We start from the raw sequence: 27,330 nt of genomic DNA, 5'->3' as shown, positions 1-27,330 counted from the left end.
AAATAGCAGAAGCTAATAACGAAATATGAATTTACAATATTCACCATACTAGTTCAGCTTTCATGTGACGCATTGACTCTGAATCAGATGAAATCTGATATGTGCATTCTTAAGGAACAATAAGTTTCATAATTTGGTTCTCCTGCTGATCTTTGCTAGAAGGATGTTTTTGTGTATGATATAACGTGGGTGATGGATTCATAATTACATTTTTAGGAATAGCTGTTACACTTGCATTTCATATATATGGTTGAAAATTGGTAAATGAGAATCAGCGATAGACTGGGGACACGTGAGTTCCAATCGCCAGTCATCTGATGAAGCTCATTGGGTGACCTTGGGCTAGTCAGTTGATCTTGATGAACGTAACAAGGTTGTTGTCAGCATTTACCCAGCTCTGAACTACTGGGAGAGAAGGCAGGAGGCAAATGTGATTGGTAACAGGTTACCTAAATAAACTAAGAAAAGTGAAAGTCACTGGGGTGCTGTGTGGTTCCCGGGCTGTATGGCCGTGTTCCAGCAGCATTCCCTCCTGATGTTTCGCCTGCATCTGTGGCTGGCGTCTTCAGAGGATCCTTTGAAGATGCCAGCCACAGCTGCAAGTGAAACGTCAGGAGAGAATACTGGTAGAACAAGGCCATAATGCCCGGACCCCACCCCACCCCAGTGATTCCGGCCATGAAAGCCTTCGACAATACAATGTGAAAGTCAGCCATGCTATTTTTGTTTATGATGGTCCTTAAACAACTGTATGGTTTACTAGTCTTACACTTAATGTTGATAAAAGTTACTAGTCTGTAACAATTTTTACTAGTCCATGGATTTATGGTATTTTATCTGATTATGATGGCTTATGGCTTACAATAAATTATAGCTATTGCTAGTAGCAGTAGTAGTCCACTTGCCTGTGCTGTCTATTTTGGTGGAGGTGTGTGTTTGGGGGAGGGGGGGTTTCATTCTCATGGTGTTGATAAAACTTCTCCCTACTGGAAAGACTTCTAGTTGCTCTAGAGTCTAAATAAATGACAGTCTACAGATTGTGATATGGTGAGCTTGGCAAAATATAGCATTTTCAGGTGAATATTTTTTTAAAAAAAAATCTTGATACTTGCAGAAGAGCGGTTCTTTCTGTTTTTACAGTCAGCTGCTTGAATTTAATCCCTTCAACTCTTTTTCGGTTGTCTTCTTTTATAGGAAAGGCGTTTGATATTACATATGTGCGTCTGAAATTCCACACCAGCCGGCCGGAGAGTTTTGTCATCTACAAGCGTACTCGGGAAGATGGTCCATGGGTGCCTTACCAGTATTACAGTGGATCGTGTGAGAACACTTACCACAAGCTCAATCGAGGCTTCATCAGGACTGGGGACGATGAACAGCAAGCACTTTGCACGGATGAGTTCAGCGACATCTCTCCGCTCACTGGAGGCAATGTGGCCTTTTCAACTTTGGAGGGGAGGCCCAGCGCTTACAACTTTGACAACAGTCCAGTTTTACAGGTAACAAGAGTTAGAATTTAGCAAGCATGCCTCAATTCTTGGTATCCAAGATTGTATTCTGATGTCACAAACCTGTTTGTTTGTAAGGGACAATAAAATGATTTGCTCTCTCCTTCCTTCCTTCAGGCACAGAGCACAACTATGATTTTGTTGTGACATCCAAATGAAGTTCATTTGTTCACCACAAACTGGGATTTGAAACTATGCTTAATCCTGGTTTAGAATCCCTATTTCAGAAGAAACAAAATTGATCTTGGCACGTACATTTGGCCATTGTTAGCTTGAAGACTTCTGAAACAAGGAAGTCTGCGATAGTGCTGTGCATTTGGGGAGGGAGCAAGGAAGTTCAATGAACTGTGTTTCCGCTTTGCATGTAGCCTAAGTTTCCTTTCAATGTAAATATGACCAGGAATCTTGATGGTGACCCTTGCTAAGGCTCCCAGCCCTTTCAGGATTTTCTTGGTTAATAAGATTCTTGACAATTTAGTATTTCAGAACTTCTGTATCAGCCAGTCTGGTGCTGACTGAGCACCCAGAGTAGCTTTTGGTGTTCCATTTAGAGCAGCAGAATGAAAGGAGGCAGATCTGGATCCTGAGGCACATTCTGCCAGCCAGTACTCCCACATAATCCACATTGACAGGAACCAGAGGAGACAAATAAGCCACAATGGCTCCTTGGAGAGGAAGTATGGGATGAAATAAACATGCAGTAAACAAATTGAAGTATAGTTCTTAAAAGAGAGCAGTGAAAGAGGGCTAGGAATTTATTTCTCTGACTTGTCCTTTTGTCCTCCTGCTGTCCTTCAGAAGAGGAAACGAATACTGATTTTTATCTCAGTAAGCTTACATTGCTTTACACTTCAAATGTGGAAACCAGACTTCTTCCTTTTAAGGAAACTAAAGCTCTGTGGGTTGTATTGCTGTTGTTTCTCCATGGCATCTACCAGCTTCATTGTTGAGTTCTCAGCCTGTTTTTACATGAAATGTAAAAAATGTTTACGATTTTTTTTACATGAACTTAATGGGGAAAATGTTGCATTGCTGTGAATACCACAGCTATGGCTAAATGATTCTTCTGTGTGTGTCCCCCCTACCATGTAGACAAAGGCAGTTGCAGAATAAAGCTGAAGAATAAAAGCTTAGTATTAGCTCTTTGTTTTGAGAGGCCAGAATATCTGGGGATGGGTGTCCATTGTGTAGCAGTGATTCTTAATCTCCATGTGTGGCAGTGGTCTGTAGGAGGATAGCAAATGGAAAGTAGGAGTTAAAATGAAGCATCTTTCAAATTTACAGGTGAGTGTCGCGTTGTCTGTGTTTTGTTCACACCTGCTTTTCTAACTGGAAAGCATCATGCAGTGCAAGGGTAATACATCTACTTTGCATTTTTACTTCTTTCTGGCTTTTTCAAATCATTTTATAGAATGTCTGTTTGGGGGGGGGGGGTCCTTGCATGTCACTAGGTGAAGTTGCTCTGTTGCCTTTCGTTGATGGAGTTCTGTTCACACAAGGCACAGAAAGGGTGATTTTGTTCCCCTTTCCCACTGTAGCTGACCTGAGTGACTATTAGTACATGCAAGTTCTTCTACCCCTCCCCCAGGAATAAACTTCCCTAGGGCTGAATGGGCTGGAGGGGTAGCAAAGATCCCAGACCATCAGCAACTTCCACTGGTGATTTACAGGATCCAAATCAAAATATGCAGTGTGTGGATTTCTGGTTATGAGGAGAGAGAGAGAGAGAGAGAGAGAGAGAGAGAGAGAGAGAGAGAGAGAGAGAGAGAGAGAGAGAGTGTGTGTGTGTGTGTGTGTGTGTGTGTGTGTGTGTGTGTGTGTGTGTGTGTGTGTACACTTTCACATTGGGGTTATGCTGCTGTTGTAAAAAAAAGAGCAAAAAAGAAGTGCATTGAGGCTGGTAACATTTGCTAACAAATTAATGCCAAGTTGGACATATAACATTAAATCTGTGGCTTATGGAAGGTAGGATATGGTACTGAGAGATCTGGTATGTAAATATTTTATAAAGATGCTTGGTTCTGTTTGACTTTTTTCTTTCTTTTGCCCCTGCTTCATGCATGTGAGAAACTTTCTCCATATGCTTCGGTATCAGCAGGTTATTTGGCGACAGACTGAAGGTTTAAAACGACTTGTGTTCTTTTGCAAGTGAACAGCTGTCTGCTAGATTCCCTAGTACAAGTCGGCGTTTTTAAAGATAAATCTCTTTCACATGCACATTTTGAGACGCACTGGTTGTTTTTTTAAACTCTGTTGAATTTGTAACTTTATGGCTTTCAAAGGACAGACCAGTAACAACATGGGTTGATTGGAGAAGGAATGCACAGTTGGTTTAGGATTTTGTAAACAGTATTCAAATAGGCTTCTGAAACTCTCATCTGAAGTTTATAGTGGGACTTAATGGAAATGGGAAGAGTTTTAGTGACGGATGAACTGTGGTCACAAGATAATGATGGCTGTCATAAGAAGGCTCCATCTGAGTGATTTTTTGTTCATTGACAAGTTCACATGCTAACTAAAAAAATAAATAAGTAGGATTGAAATCAAGGTTGCCACTTTCTGTCCTAGTTGAGAAAAGAAGGAAAACTTCTTCAGCGGGAGAAAAACAAGGTATTTTATTTATTGCTTAGAAGAACAGATAAAGAGTAACCTCACAATAAACACACAAGCATTGAAAAACCTTGTGGTTTGGGTGTACGTTCAGCCAGAACATCAATGCAAAAACAGTGAAAGCTCTCATGGATGAGGAGAACCCTTTTCAATTTAGGAAGGGATGATATTTATGGAGATGGACCGATGTTCATGGGCTCAAAGAACCTCATTTCTTCTGGATCTGTATGTTTTCACATCCTGCAGGGAAGATTAAAAAAAAATCCCTGTGATGTGCAAATACCTGACTCCTGGCTATTGTGTTCTGGCAGGCCTCTGCAGTCAGAAACCAGATTTTCTAGGACTTTCTACTCGTGGGGGAGGGGGATTCAGTAGGAACTGCTCTTTGATGGTGTGCGTTTGTCTGTGGAGGAGCATGTCCATGTGAGTGACAGCTGAAGATCATCTTCCTGCAACTATGAGGGAAAAGCATGTACCATCATTTCCAAGTTTAGGTCAGAAGCCATTCTCTGTTTTCATTTTCTCGGTTAGTATCTGCACCATATTTTCTATAGCCTGCATACATGCTAGAGATGTGGATAGTAAAGTACAGCTTGAACTTTTTTTTTAAGAGAGAAAGAGGCTGCCTTGATTCCTATCTGCAAGTTTTGTCTGGGTGCCAACATTACCAAACAGCCCTGTTTGATGCCCCTCCTGTCATGAAAGGGGAGGTAAAAACTAGGAGGTTGTGGCAGCTACTGGAAAGACAGCCGTCTCCCAAATCTTTTCAGGGAGGATTGCGGTTATCTGTTTTGAGAAAGGTGGCTTTTCCTAAGCACAGCAGATACTGTTTTTCAAGAGTTGAAATAGAACACAATTTGTAAAATGTACCTTAATGTAAATGTCATTACATAGGACTGAGGGAGCTCCAGATATGTATTTTAATGCTGGAAAATTATACAGAGAAGTTGAAGTGTTTTCGGAAAAGACATACTTGTTTTTCATTTGTCCTACCATTATTCTTCTTGCTGCCTGTATAGCTTAACACTGTTAATGCTTTTCCTTCAAAATGGCCTTGTTTCTTTCATACATGATAAGCCATGGCGTTAACGTTACCTGAACTTGACTGTGGTTTGTCTATTTTTATGGACCTGGATTATGTGGATTGATTTCTGTTTCTCCTTTTAGGAATGGGTAACTGCTACTGATATCAGAGTAAGCCTCAATCGTCTTAACACCTTTGGAGATGAAGTATTTAATGATCCCAAAGTTCTCAAGTCATATTATTATGCCATTTCCGACTTCGCTGTGGGTGGCAGGTAAGGGAGGAACCATTCTTCTTGAATCATTTTTACATAAGGAGGCCTTCTTGAGCCTCTTGCACTTTGGGGATGTTGAGAACAGGTAGTAGGTGCCACCACAAAATGACTGCCTCGCAGGTGGGATCAGTTACAAAATTCATGCATTGAGTTCAGTTATACAAAGTTGGGAGGTTCCACAGGCTGTTCGGAGGTTCCAAACCAAGTATCTTTTTATGGTGGAGGCAGTAGTTTCTGAAAAGGTGCAACTGCTGATAACCAGGCTGTTTTGAGAGGTGATGATTCCTAGGCTCTTCTGATGTACCTCTTATTCCAAGGAGGTAAAAGAAAACTTGGATTGGCTTTTTGCTCTGGAGGAAGAGACGGAAGGGGGTACCAGGAAATACCTACCCTGGTAGGCACCATGTTTGGAATCATCACTCTTATAGCTTCTATAATGATTCGTTTAGGTCTTCAGCTGCATTTCTGTTTTAGCTGTTGAGATGAGTCTTTTCAATGGCTTTTTAAAAAAAGAAACAAACAAACACTTGTTATACACCCAGACTGATACATAACTGGCCTATGCCTTATTCCTGTATTGATTATGCATCTGTTGACTTTATTGGCACTGGATTCACATGCACCATTATACTAATTGCATTTTATAGAAAAGGCTCTACTGAGGATAGAAAACAAACTAAACTGTGGTTGCATTTAAATAATTGTTGGATGAAACGACCATCACAGTCTATGCCCCTCCAGTGACTAGCTATTTTTACAGTAGCGTTTAACATATGCTAATATTTTATCCAAGTTTTGGGATCTGTGGATGGAATTGGTCTGGCTTGCATATGGTTGTCAGGAAGTTAGTAGCTGAATTTCCCCATCTGACAACTCTACATACTATGCCAGGGGTCTGCAACCTGCAGCTCTCCAGATGTTCATGGACTACAAATCCCATCAGCCCCTGCCAGCATGGCCAATTGGCAGGGGCTGATGGGATTTGTAGTCCATGAACATCTGGAGAGCCGCAGGTTGCAGACCCCTGTGCTATGCTGTACTACCTGTTACTGTTAGAATTGGCAATATTTATAAGCATTTAATACATAAAAATTGCTTTACAGACTGATCTCCTGTGGCACCATACAAACCAGCTAATTTGGTTCTTACAACTGCCTTGAACGGTTTTTACTGCTTTTGGTAAATGTGTTGCTAAGCCTTAGCTTCTAGTCTGCTAGATGAAAATTCTAATAAGCTTTCTGAGCGGTGAAGAAAAGCACATTTTTTTAAATTTTAGAAGTCTTTCTGCCTTTCAGCCCTCAAAGTGGCTAACATTAAAGTATAAAGCCCATAAAAAAATAAACAAAACTCATAAAATAGTCATAACTGAATCATTAAACAGTTAGATGGTCAGTAGTAGTTGCAGTAGCACTCAAGTTATATGTTCACTTTTACAAGCACCAAAGGTCCCTCTAGTTGTTACCAGTTGCTGTGCGGAACTAACAAAACACCACACCCAGGAGAGCTGCTGGGTTGCCCCTTATCTGTGCTGCACCAAGACGGTGGTCGTGTGTGGCTTACAGGGAATGTTGACAAGCTCCAACTAAATGCCTGAATTGTCTTCAAGAGGAGTTCCACAAAGCAACTACAGCAATCTAACCTGGCTAGGTTAGCGTTTCCAGGAACATGTCAAAATTAACTAAAGCTGGTAAAGGCACTCCCATCAATCACAGTCAACTGTTTTTCCAGGAACAATAAGGCATTTTGAAGATTAGCCCTTCCCCCAACTACTTACTTGGTCTTTCAGGAGGATTTACTTCACTTAATTTTGTTATGATAATAGATCAGCAGTAGCTTTTCAGGAGCGTTATAACCCCATCCAGAATAGGTTGAGTGCTTGTTCCCCAATCAGTTCAACTGGAAACTGTCATCCCATAGCACTTCCGTTTTTTTCTGAATTTTTAATTTATTCACCCTCAATTAGTCCTTCACAATTTCCAGACAACATTTTAAATATTTATGCTGCCTTCCTGTAATTAGGTGAAGGGCAAGGGAAACAGATATCATCAGCATCCAGATGGCATTCTAACCTCGTAAACACAACCTCTTCATGTGCTGGCTGAACATGCAGAGAGCGGAGGCGCGGCTCGCACACTCATGCCTGCTTTGTGTAAAGTGCCCATGCCCTACATCTCTGGATAGCTCTCCCTCAACGACTTCATGTGGAAATATTAAATAGCATAGGATACAAAGCGTAACCCTGCGGAATACCATAAGTCATCTCTCATAGGACAAAATGGATTTGCCCAATAACACCACCTAGAACCTTATGGTTAGAATGCCATACTTGAATCTGAGAGATCCGAGTTCGAATTTGTGCTCTGTCATGGACGCTTGCTGGGTGACCTTGAGCCAATCACGTGCTCTCAGCCTAACTTACTTGATAGGGTTGTTATAAGGTTAAATGGAGAAGGAAAGAATGCTGTGAACCACTTTGGATCTCCATTGGAGAGGAAAACGCTATATACATGAAGTACATAAGTAAACCTATTTCCTAAGAATTGTCAAAGCCAGTGCAAGACGATATACTCACTTGGGCCAAGCTGTCCAGAACAGTACCACAATTGATGGGATCTCAATATGTTGAGTTGAATCCTGTGGATTTGGTTTGCTAATGGCAGCACCTTCGTGAGGCATAAGGTGATTTCCTTTGACACGAGAGGCTGTTCCGCTGCCAGAAACAAATCCTTAGGATTTCAGTAACAAATGGTAGCATGAAAAGAACTTAATGATGCACAGCCCTGATCAGCATCTAACTTTCAACAGAGACTTTTTGTGGTGGTTGCAGTTTTTCTTTTAATTGAGATCTAGGTGGCTAGTAATATTGATTCTACCCAGTTGCTTATTCCTGCACCAGCCAAGTTAATGTCTCCTTTATCTCATGGGATAAATATTGGAGGTTTGGGCAGTCTCTTCTGTTACTCACTTCAACTTGCCGGGGTCTTCGCTTATATATGAAAATCAGCCAACACTTAAGAGGCATCAATGGAAAACATGTGAGAGGAGTAGGGTATTAAAGAGCTCTTTGCTTAGGTCTTAGTCGTGGTTTATAACGTGGACAGGATTCTGTTAATGTTCATAATTTTAATGTTGAAGAAGTTAATGCCCCCATCTTGGTATCACCAGGAGAAATAATTTGTGGTTGTATAATAATGGGGAAGCTGAGGGGCCTCAGTGGTCTTTAGATTGCCAATTGTCTGCATTCAGCATACTCTTTTGTCATGGGTTGTGAAAAGAGTTTGATTGCTCAATTAAGTAATGTTAGAATATGGCAAAACCCTTGCTTTCCTCACCACAGCTGGAGTGTTGCTTGAATACATCAGGATTGCCCTCTTTCTGTCCATTATTATACTCTGTCTCACCAAAAGATCCAAGGGCGGCCAGTAGTTGTTAAGCAGAAGTAGTGTGCTTCCACCATAGAAAATATTCCCCATCACACTTAGACCTTCTGTTGGGAAAATATTCTCAGCAGGGCAATAGATGGCTTGCTGCTGCTGCCCCGCCAGGCTGTAACCCTTCAGCAGACCTCTACTGGTGAAACGGGGGGGGGGGGGGGAATTTGACCCAGAGGCTATTCACTAACTGCTTTTCCTGCACACCTGAGGTTTCTGCTGCCGCCCTCATCACCCCAACTCCAACCTCACCCGCCACTTTTTTCCTACACCAATGGCTTCTGCCACCTGCCCAGTTCCCCCCAACTCCCCCCTCACTCACCCACCGTTTTTCCTCCGCACTCATGGTTTCTGCCACCTGCCTAGCTCCCCCCAACTCCTCCTTCACTCACCCACTGCTTTTCCTCCATGTCCACAGCATCAGCTGTCAACCTGCCTCACCCCAGCTGCCCCCTCGCTCACCTGCTGCTTTTCATCAGCATTTACAGCTTCTGCCACCCGCCCGTCTCCCCCCAACTCTCCTTTCATTCACCTGCCACTTTGCCTCCACGCCTGCGGCTTCTGCCACCTGCCCACTCCCCCCAACTCCCCACTCACTCCTTTCTCCTTGACTGGACTCCACCGGTCTACACGCCTAACTCTGTTGTTGGTGTAAGGTAAAGTGTGACTTATTTTACTTGGGGGGGGGGGGGGTTGCAAGTTTGATGGGGGAATAACTCCAGTGGTTTCATGGGATATGTCTAGCTTTCAGTGAGGTTGTAGCGGGCTTAGGAGGGCTGGTGGGCACTAAGCCCAAAGTGGAGCAACAAACAAGGCCCAGGAAGTGGTGGCGGATGACTTCAAAATCTCCTGAGATCTTTTGGTGAGATGGAGCATAGTAATATAATTGTTTCCACTGCAGCATTATCCCCTTCCTCTTAGGAGGAATGGCCTGGTCATGGGAGTCCCTCCTTTCTTGGAAGCGATCTGGTCCATGACCGTGTGGGAGGCTTGGACGTGTTTTGGGCACAAGACATACCATTTGTCTGAAGCCTCTTCGATCGCCTTGCAGGTGCAAGTGTAACGGCCACGCGAGCGAGTGTGTGAAGAACGAATATGGAAAACTCGCTTGCACTTGTAAACACAATACCTTTGGGGTTGACTGTGAGAAGTGCCTCCCTTTTTACAATGACCGGCCTTGGCGAAGAGCAACTGCAGAGAGTGCCAGCGAATGTTTGCGTAAGTATGTGAGGGGGATTGTTCTTAAATAATCCAGCTTTGTCTGAGAATGGGAAAAAATCTCCCTGCCAATTATTTCACCGCCTCCTACTGTCAGGTGGGTGGTAGCCAATTTTAATAACCCTTTGGTGTGTTCTCTTCCTTCCTTTTTTCCTTCTGGCAAGCTCAAATCTAGCTGCTTCCTGTCTCTCATCTGTATTAAATCAGGAGCTTAACATAGTTTCGAACTATTTTTCACTGTCTCCCCATTCCAAAGTCTTTATGCTTATCTTATCACTCAGCATGTGGTAGAAACGTCTTGGGCCCTCTAGAGACTTCGGTAATTCTCCTGTTCCTATCTTGAATCCCAGAACACATTAGCTACTAGTGATTCGTTTATCTATGGATTATTGTTGGCATACCTAACTGTTTATCAAGCTGCCCCATTAAAAATTCATTTCTCACTCATCCATCCATTATTGATTTAGTATAGTGGGGAGGGGAGCTATTACACTGAAACCAGCGGTGTGTGTGTGTGTTGTGCTCTTAGTAATTTAAAAAATAAAAAATCTGTACCAAGGCACCTCAGACCCTGCAAAATACTTCTGCCAATATGAAACTTGGGGGAGGGTGTGTGGCTTGTCTGTGATCGGCGCGGCATGCGCTTGGCGGCGGCACCAACTCCTGCAGCAGCAACACCAACACCAGCAGCAGCCACAGAGCGGCGCGCCTCCCTCCCTCGCGTTCTCCATTGACAACAGCAGAGCCGGAGAGGAGCGACAGCTTCCCTTCAGGCCGGCGAGGCTGGAAGGATAGCTAGGGAGGGGAGCGGGAGGGAATGGAGCCGAGCCCAGGCCCAGTGGAAGACCCAGCCACAGTTAGCGCCCTCTCCCTCCCTCTCTCGGCGCGACACACGGTAAGCCACAGCGAAGCGTGGCCGGGTCCGCTAGTACATGATAACATTTTAAAGCCATTAAAACCAACCCAAAATCACATTGTTAAATTAATTAAATCCAGAGCTAAAATACCTCCCAAGGCAAAAAGAAAAATAATTAAAATATCAGGCAGGAAGGAAGGATCACTGAGGGAACACGAAACAAATCTTCTGCTTGGTGGAAGATGACAGCAGAAGCGAAAAGATAAAACTCTTGGGAGGTAGGGGGAGAGTTTCAAAGTTTTGGTGACATGGTTTGCATGTACAAGATTTCTTCTGTTTTATGTAATGTAACCTGCTACTTTTGTTGGTCTGCATAATTTATCCATCAGAGGGGTGAGGCAAGGACCTATTCAGAGCACTGAAGTCTTGATTCACGAACATTCTATTCTTCAGGCAGTGGCTATTATTTTTCAAACACATATTTGCAATCAAAAGGACTAGAAACTTAGTTTTTGTGTTAGTTTTTAAGTGAGGTGGGAAATGTTCAGGAACAGAATCTTCTATCTGCACACCACAGCACATAGCTGTTCTCAGAAGAACAGAGGCTTATGGGCAGCTCTGGTTTTTAAAGTTCACAACAGTCTGGAAAATGGATAGTAATCTAAGGTTATTGTCATATATCCAACAACACAGTTCCAAAGACTTAATGTTGTTTAAGCCTTCAGACTGAAGATGCATGCGGATCTCCCCTCTTCTCCCATTTAGCTAGATGCCCAGGGTTATCTGGAAAGGGGGAACAGAAGGAAGGGCCTGTTATTCCTGAAAGAAAAAGCAGATAAAGGTTTGTTGTTTTGGAAGTGCTGAGTGGAAACCTGGCATGTAGCAGCTGGAAAAGTGGCATGGTGGCTCACAGTCAAAAAGGCTACAATGCAGTGTTGACACAATGGTCTCACCTAGAATTTCTATAGGTACAGAGTAGGGGGCTGCTGATGCCCCCTAGGTGCTCCTGCAGGTAGATGGGAAACTCCCAAGAATAATTTAGTGGAGGATCTCTGCCTCTTTTCTCTCTGTTCTCTGCCTCTTTTGGGTGGGTTCTCAAAAATTACTCCCCCCTGCCTCGCCCCCCTCCCCCCAGTGCTAATAGAAATTCTGGATTGGAGCCAGGCTAACCTAATTACAGTAAAAGCAAACTGCTTTGTTTTGCTAAATCCTGCGAGTATGATACAATTGCCTTATTGCAGTGGCTTCTCCGCAAGATCCAAAAGCAACCGCAGGCATGCCCCGGTGGTATAGTCCTAGTGAATAGGCTTTGTGTCATCTTAACCATCCCTTGTGTTCTCGCCATCATGGCTCAGGAAATGGCATGTCTCCTGAGTAATTAGAATAATTTTTGGGATCACGCCATGCCTGCTAATCTCAATACAGGCTGCGTCAGAGAATGAAGGTGCACCCTTATTCTTTTTTGGAATAATGTCGCTTTCCATATATAGGCAAATGGTGCATTTAGTATAGTGTCTCTCCCCCACCCCCCAGATATGCCTAAGTCCCTTTTGTTGCATACTGGTGTATTCCCCTCCCCACACGCACAACTTGGAATCCCTGACTTATTGCATGGAGGGAGAAGAATTTCTCCTGCCGCTTTTTTCCCCGTCTTACAAATAACGCTGAAAGTCCCCAACCTTCCGTGTGAATCTGTGACTTCACGCTGAAGACTTGATGAAGCCGTTGTCTGATAGCTCTTGTTCTCTGCCTCCCATCCTAGACATGAGCAATTGGATTAGTCTGTCCTAAGGAAAGCAGAAGCCTCCCCCCCCCCCCCTCACAGGATGCAGCTGGGGGAAGCTGGTCTCACCGTTATCTTTCCTTTGCAGCTTGCATGCCAAAGAGGAGCGTAACTGTGTGGGAGAGCTGTGGGAAGGGATAGAAACTGTAGCACAGCTGGAAAGGAAAATCTGGTACACTCAGTAGCACATCCCAGCCGTCCCCCCATTTTTGTCTACAGGCCAAATTTTTTTTCCAAAGGCTGTTTCCTCTTATTAATGGTAGCCAATCTTTTATAGTGAGTGAGCCACAAATGAAGTCCAAGCTATGAGACTGAGTTCTCACCACCTGATGTCCAGCATAGCTGCAATCCCAGGGACCACCCACATCAAATAACTCAGTCATTTTCCAGAGACAGAGGAGTTTCCACCCTGGTACTAGAGACTTTGACAAAGTGCCCTCCAGATGCACCTCTGGTGCTGGCATCCTCATTCACAGGACCCTGGAGGGCACAGGTGAATACCAAAGCCTCAGCAAGACTGGGTTGAAGGCCCTCTTGTGTTGGAGTAAGGAGTTGGTGGGTGGAACTTGTGTTACTCACCTCAACTCTTGCTTAGCTTAAAGTACACCTGGATTTTTTTAAAAAATATGCTGACCCAAGCTGTTTTGTAGCTAAACCTGTAGGTTCCCACGCCCTAAATCTAAATCCCATCCTCTGACCTGTTCTACTTGTGGCACATGTGCCAAAGTTGTGAACCTCGTATATCCAAAGGAAGGAAGCCTTTGCTGAAGGACTGAATGAAAAACCATTGCGTAAGCCAGTGGCCTCTGGTATGGCACCATGGTGCCCACATACTGATAGGCTTGATAGTCCCACATGATGCTTTGACAGAAGCATCTCTTCCTCAAAGCAAAGATCCCATCCTGGTTTCCATTTGCCTCACTGAGGCAGGAGGCAATTCAGAGAAGTCAAGGAGTTACCCAGTTATGTCTGTAGGAAATGGTGCCCATTCTAGACAGCTGCCTTTTATGTGGGGCGAAGCTTGGCTTGCAAGCTCCCAATATTCTCTGGTTTACCCCAGCACGCTATGGTATCTGTACTGTGGTAGCACCAATCCCCATTCTTACATTTCAGAAGTACTCACAGGCACAATAAGTTCGGCACTCTTAGTACAGACAGATCATGTGTTCCTTCAGTTAACATGGCATACAAGGTAAAACAGTTGCTTTTTTCTGGCTTCTCTTTTCACAAACACTCCTGAGCCATTTGACTTTTAAATTGCTCTGCATGCCCAAGGCAGGTATCCTACTTTGAAACATCTACAGTGCTTGTATGTATCATTTACTTCTGGAATGGTTGCAGTGAAAAGGTAAGGCGTGAGGAGGATTTAAGGGAAGCTTTTCTTAATTTCAATATAAATTAATTTTTTTCCTTGCCCACAGCTTGCAACTGCAATGGACGGTCCCAGGAGTGTTACTTTGATCCTGAGCTGTATCGTTCCACAGGCCATGGTGGCCACTGCTCAGGTTGCTTTGGTAACACTGACGGGCCCAACTGTGAGAGGTGTCGGGAAAACTTCTACCGTGTCGGTAGTGAGGAAAACTGTCTGCCGTGTAACTGCAACCCTGTTGGTGAGTGGGAGGAAATGCAGGATCTATGCATTCTTTAGCTAAGGAACATGTGCCATGAAAATCACTGAAGTGAGCAGCATAAATATTAGTTTAATAACCTGATTAGAGCAAGGACTTTTTAAAGTATTGTAATATCCTTTATTCTGTGTACACAACATTATACAAATTTGCTTATTAATTTCCTTTTTAAATTTCCTTTTAAATTTCCTTTTTAAATGAGAATGTAGCAAAAATTAATTAGGTTGCTTAAATGATTTTTTTTAAACAAAAAAGGAAGACACTGAAGTGGTTAACAGCAGGTGTCAGCAGCTTCCCAGTTGGTAACATTCCCAGCAGCTTCCCAGTTGGTAACATTCCATCACACTCTCTAGCATCACCAGGGAACAGATTTTTTAAAATGATATTTTTATTGTGTGTTTAGTGCTTTTTCCAGAGTTGCTCTCCCTGCTCAGAGCTCAGGACTGCAGATATGGTTTTCACTATCTTTACCAGCACCCTTATGAAGTATTTGTAGGTGGAGTTAACAGGGATATAACTACCCGGTTTCAAATTCAACCTTTAAACCACTTACAATGTGTCTGAAATAAGTACAACAGGGGTGTCAAACTCGCGGCCCTTCAGATGTTCATGAACTACAATTCCCATCAGTCCATTCCCACATGAGCATTGGCTATACTGGCAAGGGCTGATGGGAATTGTAGTTCATGAACATCTGGAGGGCCATGAGTTTGACACCTGTGAAGTACAAGATTTACACAGGTAACCAGGTTTACCTATACACACCATGTACGTAATAATTTTGCAGGTATAAGGCCTTCGTAGCCCTGTTTTGACAGAAAGACAGAATATAAATGTTGCAGATAGATAAAGTATATACGATATGAAGGTGAGAGGCCCAAACTCAGATACCAGTTCAGATTGCAGTGTCTTTTTCCATTGAGTCTGGCTGTGCTGGGTCATTTTGTCTTGGTGCTTTTGTTTGCACGTATGCTTGGATTTCCACCCTTAAGAGCCTTTGATCCAGGGAGGCTATCTGTGCTTCTTCCCCTGTCCCATAACAGCATTTCCCTTTGTATTGCCAAGTTCAGATGTCAAGTAGTGTCACAGCAATGAAGGTTGGTCGCTTAGGTCTTCAAGGGCAAATCTTGGAAGGCTTGATAAGAAGCAGTGAAACCTAACAATATATCCCATGACACATAGTCAGCCAGTGTGTATTTAAAGTGTGAGTGTTGATTTAAGGTGGTATTTTTGTCTGAGTAATTGTTTTCTGAATAATTATAGGCTAGACAGAAGAATGCTGACTGTATATGGTACAGCTTTTTTGTGTGTTGATAAATGATTCTGTTTTTGTTTAATCCTTTTAAGACAGGCAGATTTTGTTCTCTCTAAAACTTTTTTTCCAGCTTGAAAGCTAGAAGCTTTAGAAGCACTCCCTTCTAAATAAAAGTTAGCTTTTCAAGTCCTGGTTGTCTCTTAAAATACTGATTCTTCCTATTCTTGAAGCTAGTAATTTATCCGAATGTACTTTAAAACGTATCCAGTAATTATGGTCCTATTAGCATCAAGGCCCAGTTCAGCTGGCCTTTGACTTTCAAACTGTGTGGGTTATCGTAGAGTTATATCTCTCTACCTCTCTAGAGTTATCTCTCTCTCTTTCTCTCTCTCTCTCTCTCTCTCTCTCATTATATCTCTATCTCTCTACAGTTATCTCTCTCTCTAGAGTTATATCTCTCTATCTCTCTAGAGTTATATATCTCTCAAGAGTTGTATCTCTCTAGACATATATCTATCTCTCTAGAGTTATATCTCTCTTTCTTTCTAGTTATATCTCTCTATCTCTCTAGAGTTATATCTCTCTCAAGAGTTGTATCTCTCTCTTTAGAGTTCTATCTCTCTAGAGTTATATCTATCTCTCCAGAGTTACATCGCTCTATCTCTCTATAGGGGTTAGTAACTATTTCAGGGAGAAAGTATGGGTTAGCAACCGGAGGCCACCAGGCCACATGGTTCTTTAGAACTCCTGATCACAGCTCACAACATAGCTGTGAAAGAAGTGTGGAGAAATGACATTTGCAGCAACAGAAGTTACCATTGGGCTAATACGGGAAACAGAAATGAGACAATGGCCTGTACTGTACACTTTTCACTTATTTTCAAAGTGACCCTCCAGGAAAAAGAGCGCTTTTGCTGGGTGACATTTGCATTATTTCAGGGAACACCTCCCTGGTTGAACCAGAATCTTGCTCTGTGTTTGCTCAGTATGTGAAACTTAAGACTGAGTTCATGGAACCAGTTCTGAGGAGATGTCTGGTAGCTGACACTGTGCTTCAGGAAAAAAGTCTGGCATTGCAAGGTCTACTGCTAGCTAGATCATAGACTGCCTTCGTCCTCAGAGAGATGACAGAATCTTGACTGTATCAACATAGTCTACCTCTGACATCGAACATTTTTTTCATACAGCAGTGCTACTGAATATACTCTTAATGGAGCCAAGTTCCCTAAACATTTTTTTTAAAAAAATATTTATGTTAAGGTATAGAATCATCCCATGAGATGCTAGGCCTCCATGTGTAGAAAATATTCCATTATATGAGCTTCATCTACAGTCTAATGTGATACCATTGAGAGACGGTGAGGAAAAGTAGGTCTATGTTTTTGTCCATTTGGATATTAATTTTATTCTGTTGCTCTTATGCTTTGTAAACTTTGGTTATAAATTATATGTGGCTTATAGCATATGGCAAGATGGGATAAAAATTGTTCTTAAATCATTTTATTTTAAACTCCCCTGGGCTCAGCATAGTGAACAGACAACTGAATGGTCTCCCACCAGATGCTGCCATTAAAACCAATAGATTTTCTTCAGCTGGAGATGGACTATGACGCCAAATGTTAGGCAGTGAGGGTGAAACAAAGAGAATTTAGTGGGGTCTTTGCTCTAAATGAGATGCTGACAATTTGATTATAAGGTTGGAGAAATTGTCTTGAAATGGGTAATAATAGCAGTAAAATGGAAATACAGAAAACTTGGGAAAAGAGAAGTAGAAAGGCAATGTAAAAATCGAATCACTGATCATTGGAGGGAGGGAGGGAGGGAGGGAGGGAGGGAGGGAGGGAGGGAGGGAGATAGATAGATAGATAGATAGATAGATAGATAGATAGATAGATAGATAGATAGATAGATAGATAGATAGATAGATAGATAGATAGATAGATAGATAGATAGATAGATAGATAGATAGATAGATAGATAGATAGATAGATAGATAGATAGATAGATAGATAGATAGATAGATAGATAGATAGATAGATAGATAGATAGATAGAGTGTCTTTAATGTTCTAGTACATAAAATATGAAATATATCTTACATACTTTAGTGGTCATGCTAGTGATAAAGCCTATGTTTTAAATATTCAGACTCGAAATGTTGAGGGTGTTTTGTACATAATCTAGTGTCGCTTCCAGTCACTAGATTAACCAAAGTGCAATGTCGCTAGTCCTGGTGTTGATAGAAATAAGAACACTTGATTTTCTATACCCACCTGAAAGTCATATTCTATGACATAGACTGGGGTTATGTTTCCCTCCCTCTCTTTTATAAGCACTATCTTAAATCTCTTTTTCCCCACACAGGGTCTCTCAGCACGCAGTGCGACAACTACGGGAGGTGCAGTTGTAAACCTGGGGTGATGGGTGACAAATGTGATCGGTGTCAGCCGGGATTCCATTCTCTCACAGAAGCTGGTTGCAGGTAACGAAATCAAGTGGGAGGTGAAGAAAGCTGCATCAAGAAAGAATGTAGGCTCTTGAAATTTGGTTCAATTAGACATCACAGTGGGGTGGTAATGAAGCGACAGAGGTGGTTGAATGGACTGTACTATTTCACACTATGGGGAAGGCATCCATTAGTTGACATTCCAGTCATGAATAAATCCCTGTAAGTGGGAAACCAGCACAGCATGTAAGTGGCTGGGTTAGAACATTCCATGCTGATTGTTGGTTTGCAGGGGAATATTTAAAATGCCCCCCGCCCTCAGTCTGAAATAGTTCAGCCCATTCCACCTCCTGATGCTTATACCACATCTTATAGTCCCTAGTGTTCTGACTGGCTTCTTTTCTTTTTTCTTCAGGCCATGTTCTTGTGACCCTGCTGGAAGTACAGGTGAATGCAACGTGGAAACGGGACGCTGTGCCTGCAAGGACAACGTAGAAGGGTTCAACTGTGAGAGGTAATTTGGTTTTGCAATATGTCTTAGGATTATCAAATGTTGGCCAGTCCGTCAGGGATCTCAGTTGAAACGTCCGGTGAAATATAAGGGAGTTGCCCAGTTGAATCCGCATATATCTGGTGAAATAGGTTAGCTGGAAAGAGAACATCGCTGAGATCGCATAGGAACAGCTTGGCCAGTCCTACCCAACTTAACATTGGCTCATTTCCTACAAACAGCAGATAAGGTGGTAAACTACTTTCATAGCAAGAAACAATTGGGGGTCATTGTAACATGAAGCACTAACACAATTATGCTGTGTGGCTCACAGCCAAATTGCTGAATTACTTAAAGGAATTGCTTTAGGAACATCGAGTGTCCCTTGGAAAAAATCCAAAACACAGAGCAACTCTAGTTAGACTCTAAGCTCTTATACTGGGTGATGCTCTCAACTATACGCATCAATCTTAAGTGAGAAGAAATGTGCACACTTGATCTACAGAGTGAACGTGGCTCTACTAGCTTCAACAAAGTACAAAAAGATTTAAGATCACTGAGCCTAGTCAGCACCCAGGTAGAAACCTGACCTTGCCGATGCTTCCAGGACTTGTGGTTTACACACGGTTCCCTCAAATTAGAACTGGTACAAGGTTTCACGCTGTTGCTCAGCCGTCCCATCACTCAAAGGGAACAAAGCCTTACAATCTAATTCCAGACTGCGGTCTGCATGTGTATCTCTCGGCTGCCAGGACAACTGAGGGACAGAGTTAAACCTTGTACCAGTTCTAATTTGAGGGAGCAGTGTGTGAACCACAAACCCTGGAAGCATTGACAAGGTAAGGCCTAGGTGCAGAGGCGTACCTAGGCAAACTGGAGCCCTGGGCAAAACCTGTGTTGGTCGCGGGCGGCCACCCTCCGCCACCGTGACCAAAAATGATTTTTTCCATCAGGTCATTTCAAAGTCACCATCACATTATAGAACATGCCCCAACTCACAACTCACTGAACACAGTAATGGGCCATGCCACACAGCAGAAATATTTTTGAAAACATTTTCAAAATGCTTTCAAAATGTTTTATTACTGCTATGAAAACATTTTATGGTGTTTTATCCAGTCCCCCCAATTGGGGAAACAGCATCACTTTCAATGTGATTTCAACTGGGGACCCCAGATTCTCCCTTTAAGGTAGATTTAAAAGGAGAATCTGGGCTCCCTAGTTTAAACAAATGATGCTGGAATCCACCCCCAAACAGCATCATTTTCAATGGTGTTTAAACTAGGGAGCCCAGATTCTCCTTTTAAATCTACCTTAAAGGGAGAATCTGGGGTCCCTAGTTTAAACAACATTGAAAGTGATGCTATTTTGGGGTGGATTATCCCCCACCTTGAAACAGCATCACTTTCAATGTTTAAACTGGGAACTTCACATTCTCCCTTTAAATCCATGCCGAAGGGAGTGGATTTAATAACAACAACCACCTTTATTAGGCATTGAGAGAATAAAAGAAAGAAAGAAAACAAGCATTGGCAGAAAGGGGGTGGATTTAAAAGGAAAATCTGGGGAAATTTAGGGGGTGCCTGCTGTCAGGGGTGCAGTTATTAAGATAGCAGCACCAAAATTTCAGAGTATCTTCGTGAGACCCTACTGATGATACCAACCAGGTTTGGTGAAGTTTGGTTCAGGGGGTCCAAAGTTATGGACCCTCAAAGGTGTAGCCCCCATCTCCTATTAGCTCCCATTGCAAACAATGGGGGATGGGGCACTCCCTTTGAGAGTCCATAACTTTGTACTCCCTAAACCAAACCTCACCAAACCTGGGTGATATCATTAGGAGAGTCTCCCGAAAAATCCCAGAAATTCAGGTGCTTCTAGCCTAAAAACAGCGCCCTCTGCAGGCCAAAAACGGAAAAACACTGAAAATACAAAAAGTCCCACAAACGAACCTGCACTTTTTGCGCCCCCCCACAAGGGGGCGCCCTGGGCAACTGTCCACTTTGCCCAACGGGAGGAACACCTCTGCCTAGGTGCCAAATAGGCTCAGTGGTCTTAAATCTTTTTGTACTTTGTTGAAGCTCCTAGAGCCACATTCGCTCTGTAGATAATGTGTTTCTTCTCACTTAAGCTTGATGTGTATTACCCAGTATAAGACCTTAGAGCAGGGGTGTCCAACTCTGGCACCCCAGATGTTCATAGACTACGATTTCCATCAGCCCCTGCTAGCATGGTCAATTAGCCAGCATGGCCAGTGGAAATCAAAGGTCCATGAACATCTGGGGCGCCAGAGTTGGACACCCCTGCCTTAGAGTCCAACTAGAGTTGCTCTGTGTTGTGAATTTTTTCAAGGGACACTCCTTGTTCCTTAAGCAATTCTTTTAAATAATTTAGCAATTTGGCTGCAAATCACACAGCATAATCGTGTTAGTGTTTGTCTTGGCGAACTACATTCTGGCAGCACCTCTTCAGCTTGTAGGTATGGGTTTACAAGAATGGATAATCTTCAATTCCAAAAAATTCAAGGTGGTACCCATTTGTTTTTGACTGCAGTTTTTGTCTGCAGGGTCTGTGTGTGTATATGGAATAGCAGTCACATGAGCCCCACCTGCAGTCTGAAGTGTAACAGTTCACAAGTCCCAGGTTTACTATCTCATCTACTGTTTGAGAAATGTATCTTTGTGGGGTTTGTACATAGCGTGGGGGAAATACATGCATTTTCCAGGTTAAATGCAAAGTATAAATGTAATTATCTATGGAAAAGATCTTCTGAGAGGGCTGTTGTTCTCCTGACATGCATACAGTTCAAGGATTTGCATCTGTCATTTAAACTACACTTATTGACTATTGGAAACTGTGGTATAATGTGGATATATTCACAACAGGCACCGTTGGTGTATAAAGCGTGGCATCTCAGTAGGATTCAAACCCACATTTTAGCAGCTACACCACAGGGAAAAGGCAATTTGTACCTGACTACCCTTCTTGCACGCTTCCTGGATATTTATAGTTACTTTGCACAAAGGGACAATTTACTATCATAGTACATGAACACATGATGCTTTCTTATACCCTTGGTCCCTCAAGGTCAGTGTTGTCTCCTTTGACTGCTAGCAGCCCTCAGGGGTCTCAGGCAAAGATCTTTACTTCATCAGCTAATTTATCCTGTAATAGAAGAAGCTGGGGATTGAACCTGAGAACCTTCTGCATTCACATTCTACCATCGAGCCATGCACCCTCCCTACCATGATTGTTTGACACATTGGCACCATGACTCAGTTAAAAGAGACTCCTAAGAATGTGTGCATGAATGCAGAAGAAAGGGCGTACGGAGACTTAATACAAATGTGTTGGATTTTTTTTTAGGTGTAAGCCTGGCTTTTTTAATCTGGATCAAGTCAATCCCAGGGGATGTACTCCCTGCTTCTGCTTTGGACACTCATCAGTCTGTACTAATGCCATTGGCTACAGCATCTACAGAATTACCTCCAGTTTCCAGAGCGGTAAAAATTCTGGCTTTTATTCTGACATGGACAAGAGATGTGTATTATCATGCAAACTATAAAGCTTTGCAATAATTTATCTTCTGTTTGTGAGGCATCAGTGCCGCATTCCAAGTGAACTATGATCAAACATGCTTAAGAGTTCCAGCAGTATGAATCAAATCTAAGTAAAACTATCAACTGATAAGACAGCGAAAGAATCATGTAGATTTTGCAGCAAATTAGTTTGGCAGTACTAACTTATAGAAAGTCCCGCTTGCCAAGCAATCTGGAGTATAAACCGTGCAGTTGGGCTTTTATTTATTTTTTTAAATAGCTGTTTTGAATTTAGCCAAGTATTCAGTTGAACTCAGTAGAATTTTGTTAAAAAAACATTTTAGCCCAGTATATTTCAGGTTAAAGAGCTTTTCTGAGAAGCTGAACTAGTCCCAATAGCAGAAAAGTAATAGTGTCTGCTGGCCAGAAAAAAATTCACTTTGCTTCTGAGGAGTGGTTTTGTCACAAATTATTTCAGAAGTCCATTTAGTGTTCTCAGAAGGTTCCCTGAGGGTTCTCTGAGGGTTCTCTGAGGGTTCTCAGAACTCCATTTAGTGTCTTGCAGGAAGTGGTGAGTTGCTTTACCGTTAACTTTCTTCTTGTGGCCATCAGGAGAGGAAGATTGGCACGCTGAACAACGAGATGGCTCTGAAGTCTCAGTTCAGTGGATTGCTGAAACTCAAGAAATCTCTGTGGTCTCGGAAACACCTTTCCCCATCTATTTCATCGCACCAGGTATGTAGTTAGAGTAGTACGACTGTTTACACATTCTCACGATATAATAATATCTGCAGTTAAAGTTTCACATATTTTTTTTTCTTTTAGGCAAGTTCCTTGGGAATCAAGTCTTGAGTTATGGCCAAAACTTGACATTCTCCTTTCGGGTTGATAGGCGAGACACACGCCTTTCTGCTGAGGATATAGTTCTTGAAGGTGCTGGATTGAGAGTGTCTATACCTCTCATTGCTCAAGGCAACTCCTACCCTAGTGAGAACTCGCTGAAGTATTCCTTCAGGTGAGGGAGTGTGTGCTTCTGTGTGCTTTATTATTGGAGATGTCTACAGCTGGTTGAAGACCCAACTGCTTATAGGCAGAATCTAACAAAAACTTTTGAGCACAGCAGGCCTAGGTTGGGAAGGGAATGGTTTATTTATTTTATTTGCGTACTTTGTTACGCTGCTGTCTTCAGCCGTAGAGCTTGCGTTGTGAGCTTTCTGGCCAGTCTGCAGGTCAATCTTCCACTGAATATAGTTTCTTATGCTGATCAGGTTTGCATTTGTTTTCTGGCTCCCATCTGTTGTCTTTTCATATCCTCGCTTTGCATGTTAGCAGTACAGTTTGAACAAAGATCACAGATTGGCCTGCCATGCATGTATAATTCAGATCTAGGCTTCACATTTTGCTGTGCAGTCCCTGACCACCAGATGTTTTTAGAGGAACTTATGTATGTTTGTATGCTAAAATTGTATCAAGGCACTTAAGAGGAGTTAGGACCATGGGTGCAATAATTTGCTTGAGAAACTGCTGAGTCACTTCTGGATTAGGAAAGTTTGTGGAAATCTTGATGGAGGGACAAGCCATGAGCCCCGAGGCTCTGGCAGGCAGACTACAGTAAGTAAAGCTCTGTCAGAGGACCTCTGGGATACCAACAAAGGAGTAAGACATGAATTGGAACACTGAAACTAAAATACACAAAGAACACCGTTACTTAGGCTTTAGGGAGGCAGATTTCCCAACACAATAACATTGCACAGCTTCCTTCGATAGTTTGTGGAAGAATCTTGCTCACTGGTAGGTCTGGATTCTTGAAAAAGAAATATTCCTCTTTCCCCATAGACTCCATGAAGCAACCGACTATCCCTGGAGGCCTTCTCTAATGCCATTTGAGTTCCAGAAACTGCTTCATAACTTAACAGCTATCAAGATTCGTGGGACCTACAGTGAAAGAAGTAAGTCAGCGCAGCAGCTGCGAGATCAGACTGAGAAGCTGCGGAAATTATTGGCTTCTTAAAACACGAGGAAAGAAATAGGGCATTCATCTACTTTACAGTCATAGCGATTAGATATGTTGTGATAAGGTGTATTTATCTTTGCTACTAATTCTTAAGGTTTGAAAAAGCCTGGAAAAAATGATTGCAAAATTTTATCAGTAACTCTGAAAGCCAAATGAGTGAGTTTAGTAAATATCCAGATGTCATGCTCAGTTTCATCTGGCTGCCCTTCCCTTCCTCTTGGTATATGTCTTCTCTTTTATGTCCCTTCCTATCTTTTTCACCTGCCCCCTCCCTCTCTTTCCTTCTCATCTCTCCTTATGTTTCCCTCCCTTTCTCCCTCTCTCATTGAATAGGCTGAAATAAATGGGCAAATGTGCTACACTGATGTAGCAGGCTTGAGGAATAAAACCCCTGTTAGACTATGACAAGAAATGCGACTCCAAACTTAGGAAATTTGTATGATACATTTCATGTTGATGGGGATGAGTATTTTAATTGTTTTATGGTTATATTAATTTGTATTATGGTTATATTAATTTGTATTACCATATTTTGTACATGAAATTATGTTGGGAGCTTCCCTGAACCCCATCTTTGAAGATGAGGAAGGAGGAGGAGGAGTTTGGATTTATATCCCCCCTTTCTCTCCTGTAGGAGACTCAAAGAGGCTTAGAAGAAGAAGAAGAAGAGTTTGGATTTATATCCCTCCTTTCTCTCCTGCAGGAGACTCAAAGGGGTTTACAATCTCCTTGCCCTTCCCCCCTCACAACAAACACCCTGTGAGGTAGGTGGGGCTGAGAGAGCTCCAAAAAGCTGTGACTAGCCCAAGGTCACCCAGCTGGCATGTGTGGAGTCCACAGGCTAATCTGAATTCCCCAGATAAGCCTCCACAGCTCAAGGAGCAGAGCAGGGAATCGAACCCGGTTCCTCCAGATTAGAATGCACCTGCTCTTAACCATTATGCCAATTTTATAGGTTATACAGTTAGGTTAACGTTGTCCCTTAGCTGCAGCTCTAGCGTGTGTGGAGCTGAGGTTGAGAGAATAACTTGCCTTGTGACCTCTCCTAGTGAGCTGATTTGTAGTTCTCTCTTATAACCTGAACCCGGTACTAATGCACTCTGTGCCATCCAGATATAGCAATTTTGTAGGGATTGTTGCAGTCAGAATGACTGGATTGTCTTTTTCATCAGAGTCTAATTATAAACATGGCTAACTCAATTCTGTTTATGTGGTTGAAATTGTCCAAAGGCTAATGTGTGCTTTTTATAATCTGAAGTGTGGTAGACTGTATGGATCTTTAATTTGAGTTGACTGTTTCCTGCCTCCCCACATAATTGTTTAGGTCTGTGTTGTTTTGATGTTAGATTCCCATAACTTAACTTGAGGTTGATGCAGTGCAGAAGTAGTTAAGGGTAAGTCACGCCGAATATGTGTGGAATTTGGGGGAGAATTGGGGAAACGAAACAACACATACTTATGGGAAATTTCTTTACCTGGGGAGATGGGGGTAGTGGTGGCAGGGAGTGGGAAAACAGAAAGACAGCAACATAATTAACATTCCTTTCATTGCTAACATGCAGGGGCACCTAGAACTGTGGTCCGATATCTACAGTTGCTACCCAAAATGTAAATATCCTTTCACCAACACATAGGCCTATAAAATTTGCTGAGTAAATGAAGCAGAGCCCTTCCTAGGAACAATTACTAGTGTGTAGCTGTCAGACATGGGCCCATTTGGAAGAGATTCCTGAAGCTAGTAGCGACACGACAGTTCCTTTCTTCTTTTAGTAAAAATCCACTTTTTTTGAAGGCCTGCAGTATATATTCATAGAGGATGGGATTAGGAAGTCAGGTTGGCTGGTTGTCTGCCCAGTTGCTCTGCAGAGGGTCGGCGCTCTTATGGTCCCTTCTTATATAAGCAGAAGGAATGATGTAATCAAATGTGATCAAGGCAGTAAATGCTTTATTCTTTATTGTGGAGGTGGAAGGGGAGAACAGTATTCCATCAACACTAAACTACATTCTTTTGTCCCTCTTTGCTCAGAGTTACCCTGCTGGCTCCCCCTCCCTTGCCAAAGCCAGGATCCAACTTTGCCAAGAGAGGGGTACCTATTGAGGATAGCAGGATGGAGAGTGACAGGCAGAGAATAAGCGAAAGAACAGACCAAAAAAAAGGTGGCCAAGGGTGAGGAAAGGCAGACGGAATTGGCCCTCTCAGTGGGTGCTGTTAATCCACCTAGAGCCCACTGTTTTGTTCAGCACAAGCACAAAACACTTTTCTGCTAGTTTTAAATATTCACACTTCCTCTTAAAGGCACCGACAGCATGACGTTAAAGGATTCCCTGACATATGCTTTAATAAAAAGGTGGCACTATAGATCTGAACCAAAGTGTGTGCATGGGCCGGGGGCGTGGGGGTAAACTCTTTGAAACTCTTTGAAGATCTGTTACCCATAGGAAGAAGGAAAAAAAGATAGATTGCTTTTTCCCCTCCTCCTTGGAACTCAAAGTAGCTGAGGTGGGTTTAGGAAATGGTGTAACAGCAAGGAGTTAAACTTCACCTTTTGCAGTTCTAAATCATCTCCCCACCTCCGCAGCTGTTGGCTTCAAGACTGATGACAGATCCTCAGTGTTGCAAGTTGTTTGGTTCTTCATTAACTTTGCAGACATGCATGTATGCTGATTTTTGCTTCTCTCCATTTTTTCCAGATGCTGCATATCTGGATGATGTCACCATTACGAGTGCTAGACGTGGACCTGGAATCACAGCTCCATGGGTGGAAAGTTGTACATGTCCCACAGGTTACCTGGGCCAGTTCTGTGAAGAATGTGCCCTGGGCTACAGGAGAGAAACCCCTAGCCTTGGTCCTTATAGTCCATGTGTGCCATGTTTCTGCAACGGACACAGTGATATCTGTGACCGTGAATCCGGTAAGAACTGTCTCAGGGATGCAAAGGGTTCTTAAGCCATAATTAGTACAGAAGCGACAAGGGAATGAATTTTTTTCAAGTGATCTCAGGGAACTAAAGTCTCAACCTGGACTTCACGTGCTGCATTTGAAGCTTTATAAGGCCTGTTGGGATCTTATTGGCCCCTTAAGTCACCTGACACAACTGAAGTACTGACTTCCACCTAATTAAATTAGTGGCATCTCTTGGCAGTAGAGAATTGGGGTAGTAGCTGTCTGTTCTAGCAAGCTGCCATCACACTATTAAGTTGAAAGTGATTTGCTCTGAGTGTCAGAGTTTCTAGTTTGAGACTTTGAGGCAGAAAGC

General features: G+C 42.7%; 1 protein-coding gene across 1 annotated transcript in view; it reads left to right on the top strand.

The window, feature by feature from the left end:
* The window catches only part of LAMC1 (laminin subunit gamma 1), a 175,117-nt gene that overhangs the window by 105,106 nt on the left and 42,681 nt on the right, over window positions 1–27,330 (top strand). Inside the window, exons 2-12 of the mRNA XM_048482484.1 lie at window positions 1,195–1,499; window positions 5,286–5,416; window positions 9,899–10,065; window positions 14,126–14,314; window positions 17,951–18,068; window positions 18,448–18,546; window positions 21,886–22,022; window positions 22,671–22,793; window positions 22,884–23,073; window positions 23,895–24,007; window positions 26,764–26,985. Coding sequence (XP_048338441.1) covers window positions 1,195–1,499; window positions 5,286–5,416; window positions 9,899–10,065; window positions 14,126–14,314; window positions 17,951–18,068; window positions 18,448–18,546; window positions 21,886–22,022; window positions 22,671–22,793; window positions 22,884–23,073; window positions 23,895–24,007; window positions 26,764–26,985 — 1,794 coding nt within the window. The remainder of the gene's footprint in view (window positions 1–1,194; window positions 1,500–5,285; window positions 5,417–9,898; window positions 10,066–14,125; window positions 14,315–17,950; window positions 18,069–18,447; window positions 18,547–21,885; window positions 22,023–22,670; window positions 22,794–22,883; window positions 23,074–23,894; window positions 24,008–26,763; window positions 26,986–27,330) is intronic.

Source organism: Sphaerodactylus townsendi, unplaced genomic scaffold, assembly GCF_021028975.2.
Source record: "Sphaerodactylus townsendi isolate TG3544 unplaced genomic scaffold, MPM_Stown_v2.3 scaffold_18, whole genome shotgun sequence".
NCBI lineage: Eukaryota > Metazoa > Chordata > Lepidosauria > Squamata > Sphaerodactylidae > Sphaerodactylus > Sphaerodactylus townsendi.
This window is presented reverse-complemented; position numbering and strand designations above follow the sequence as displayed.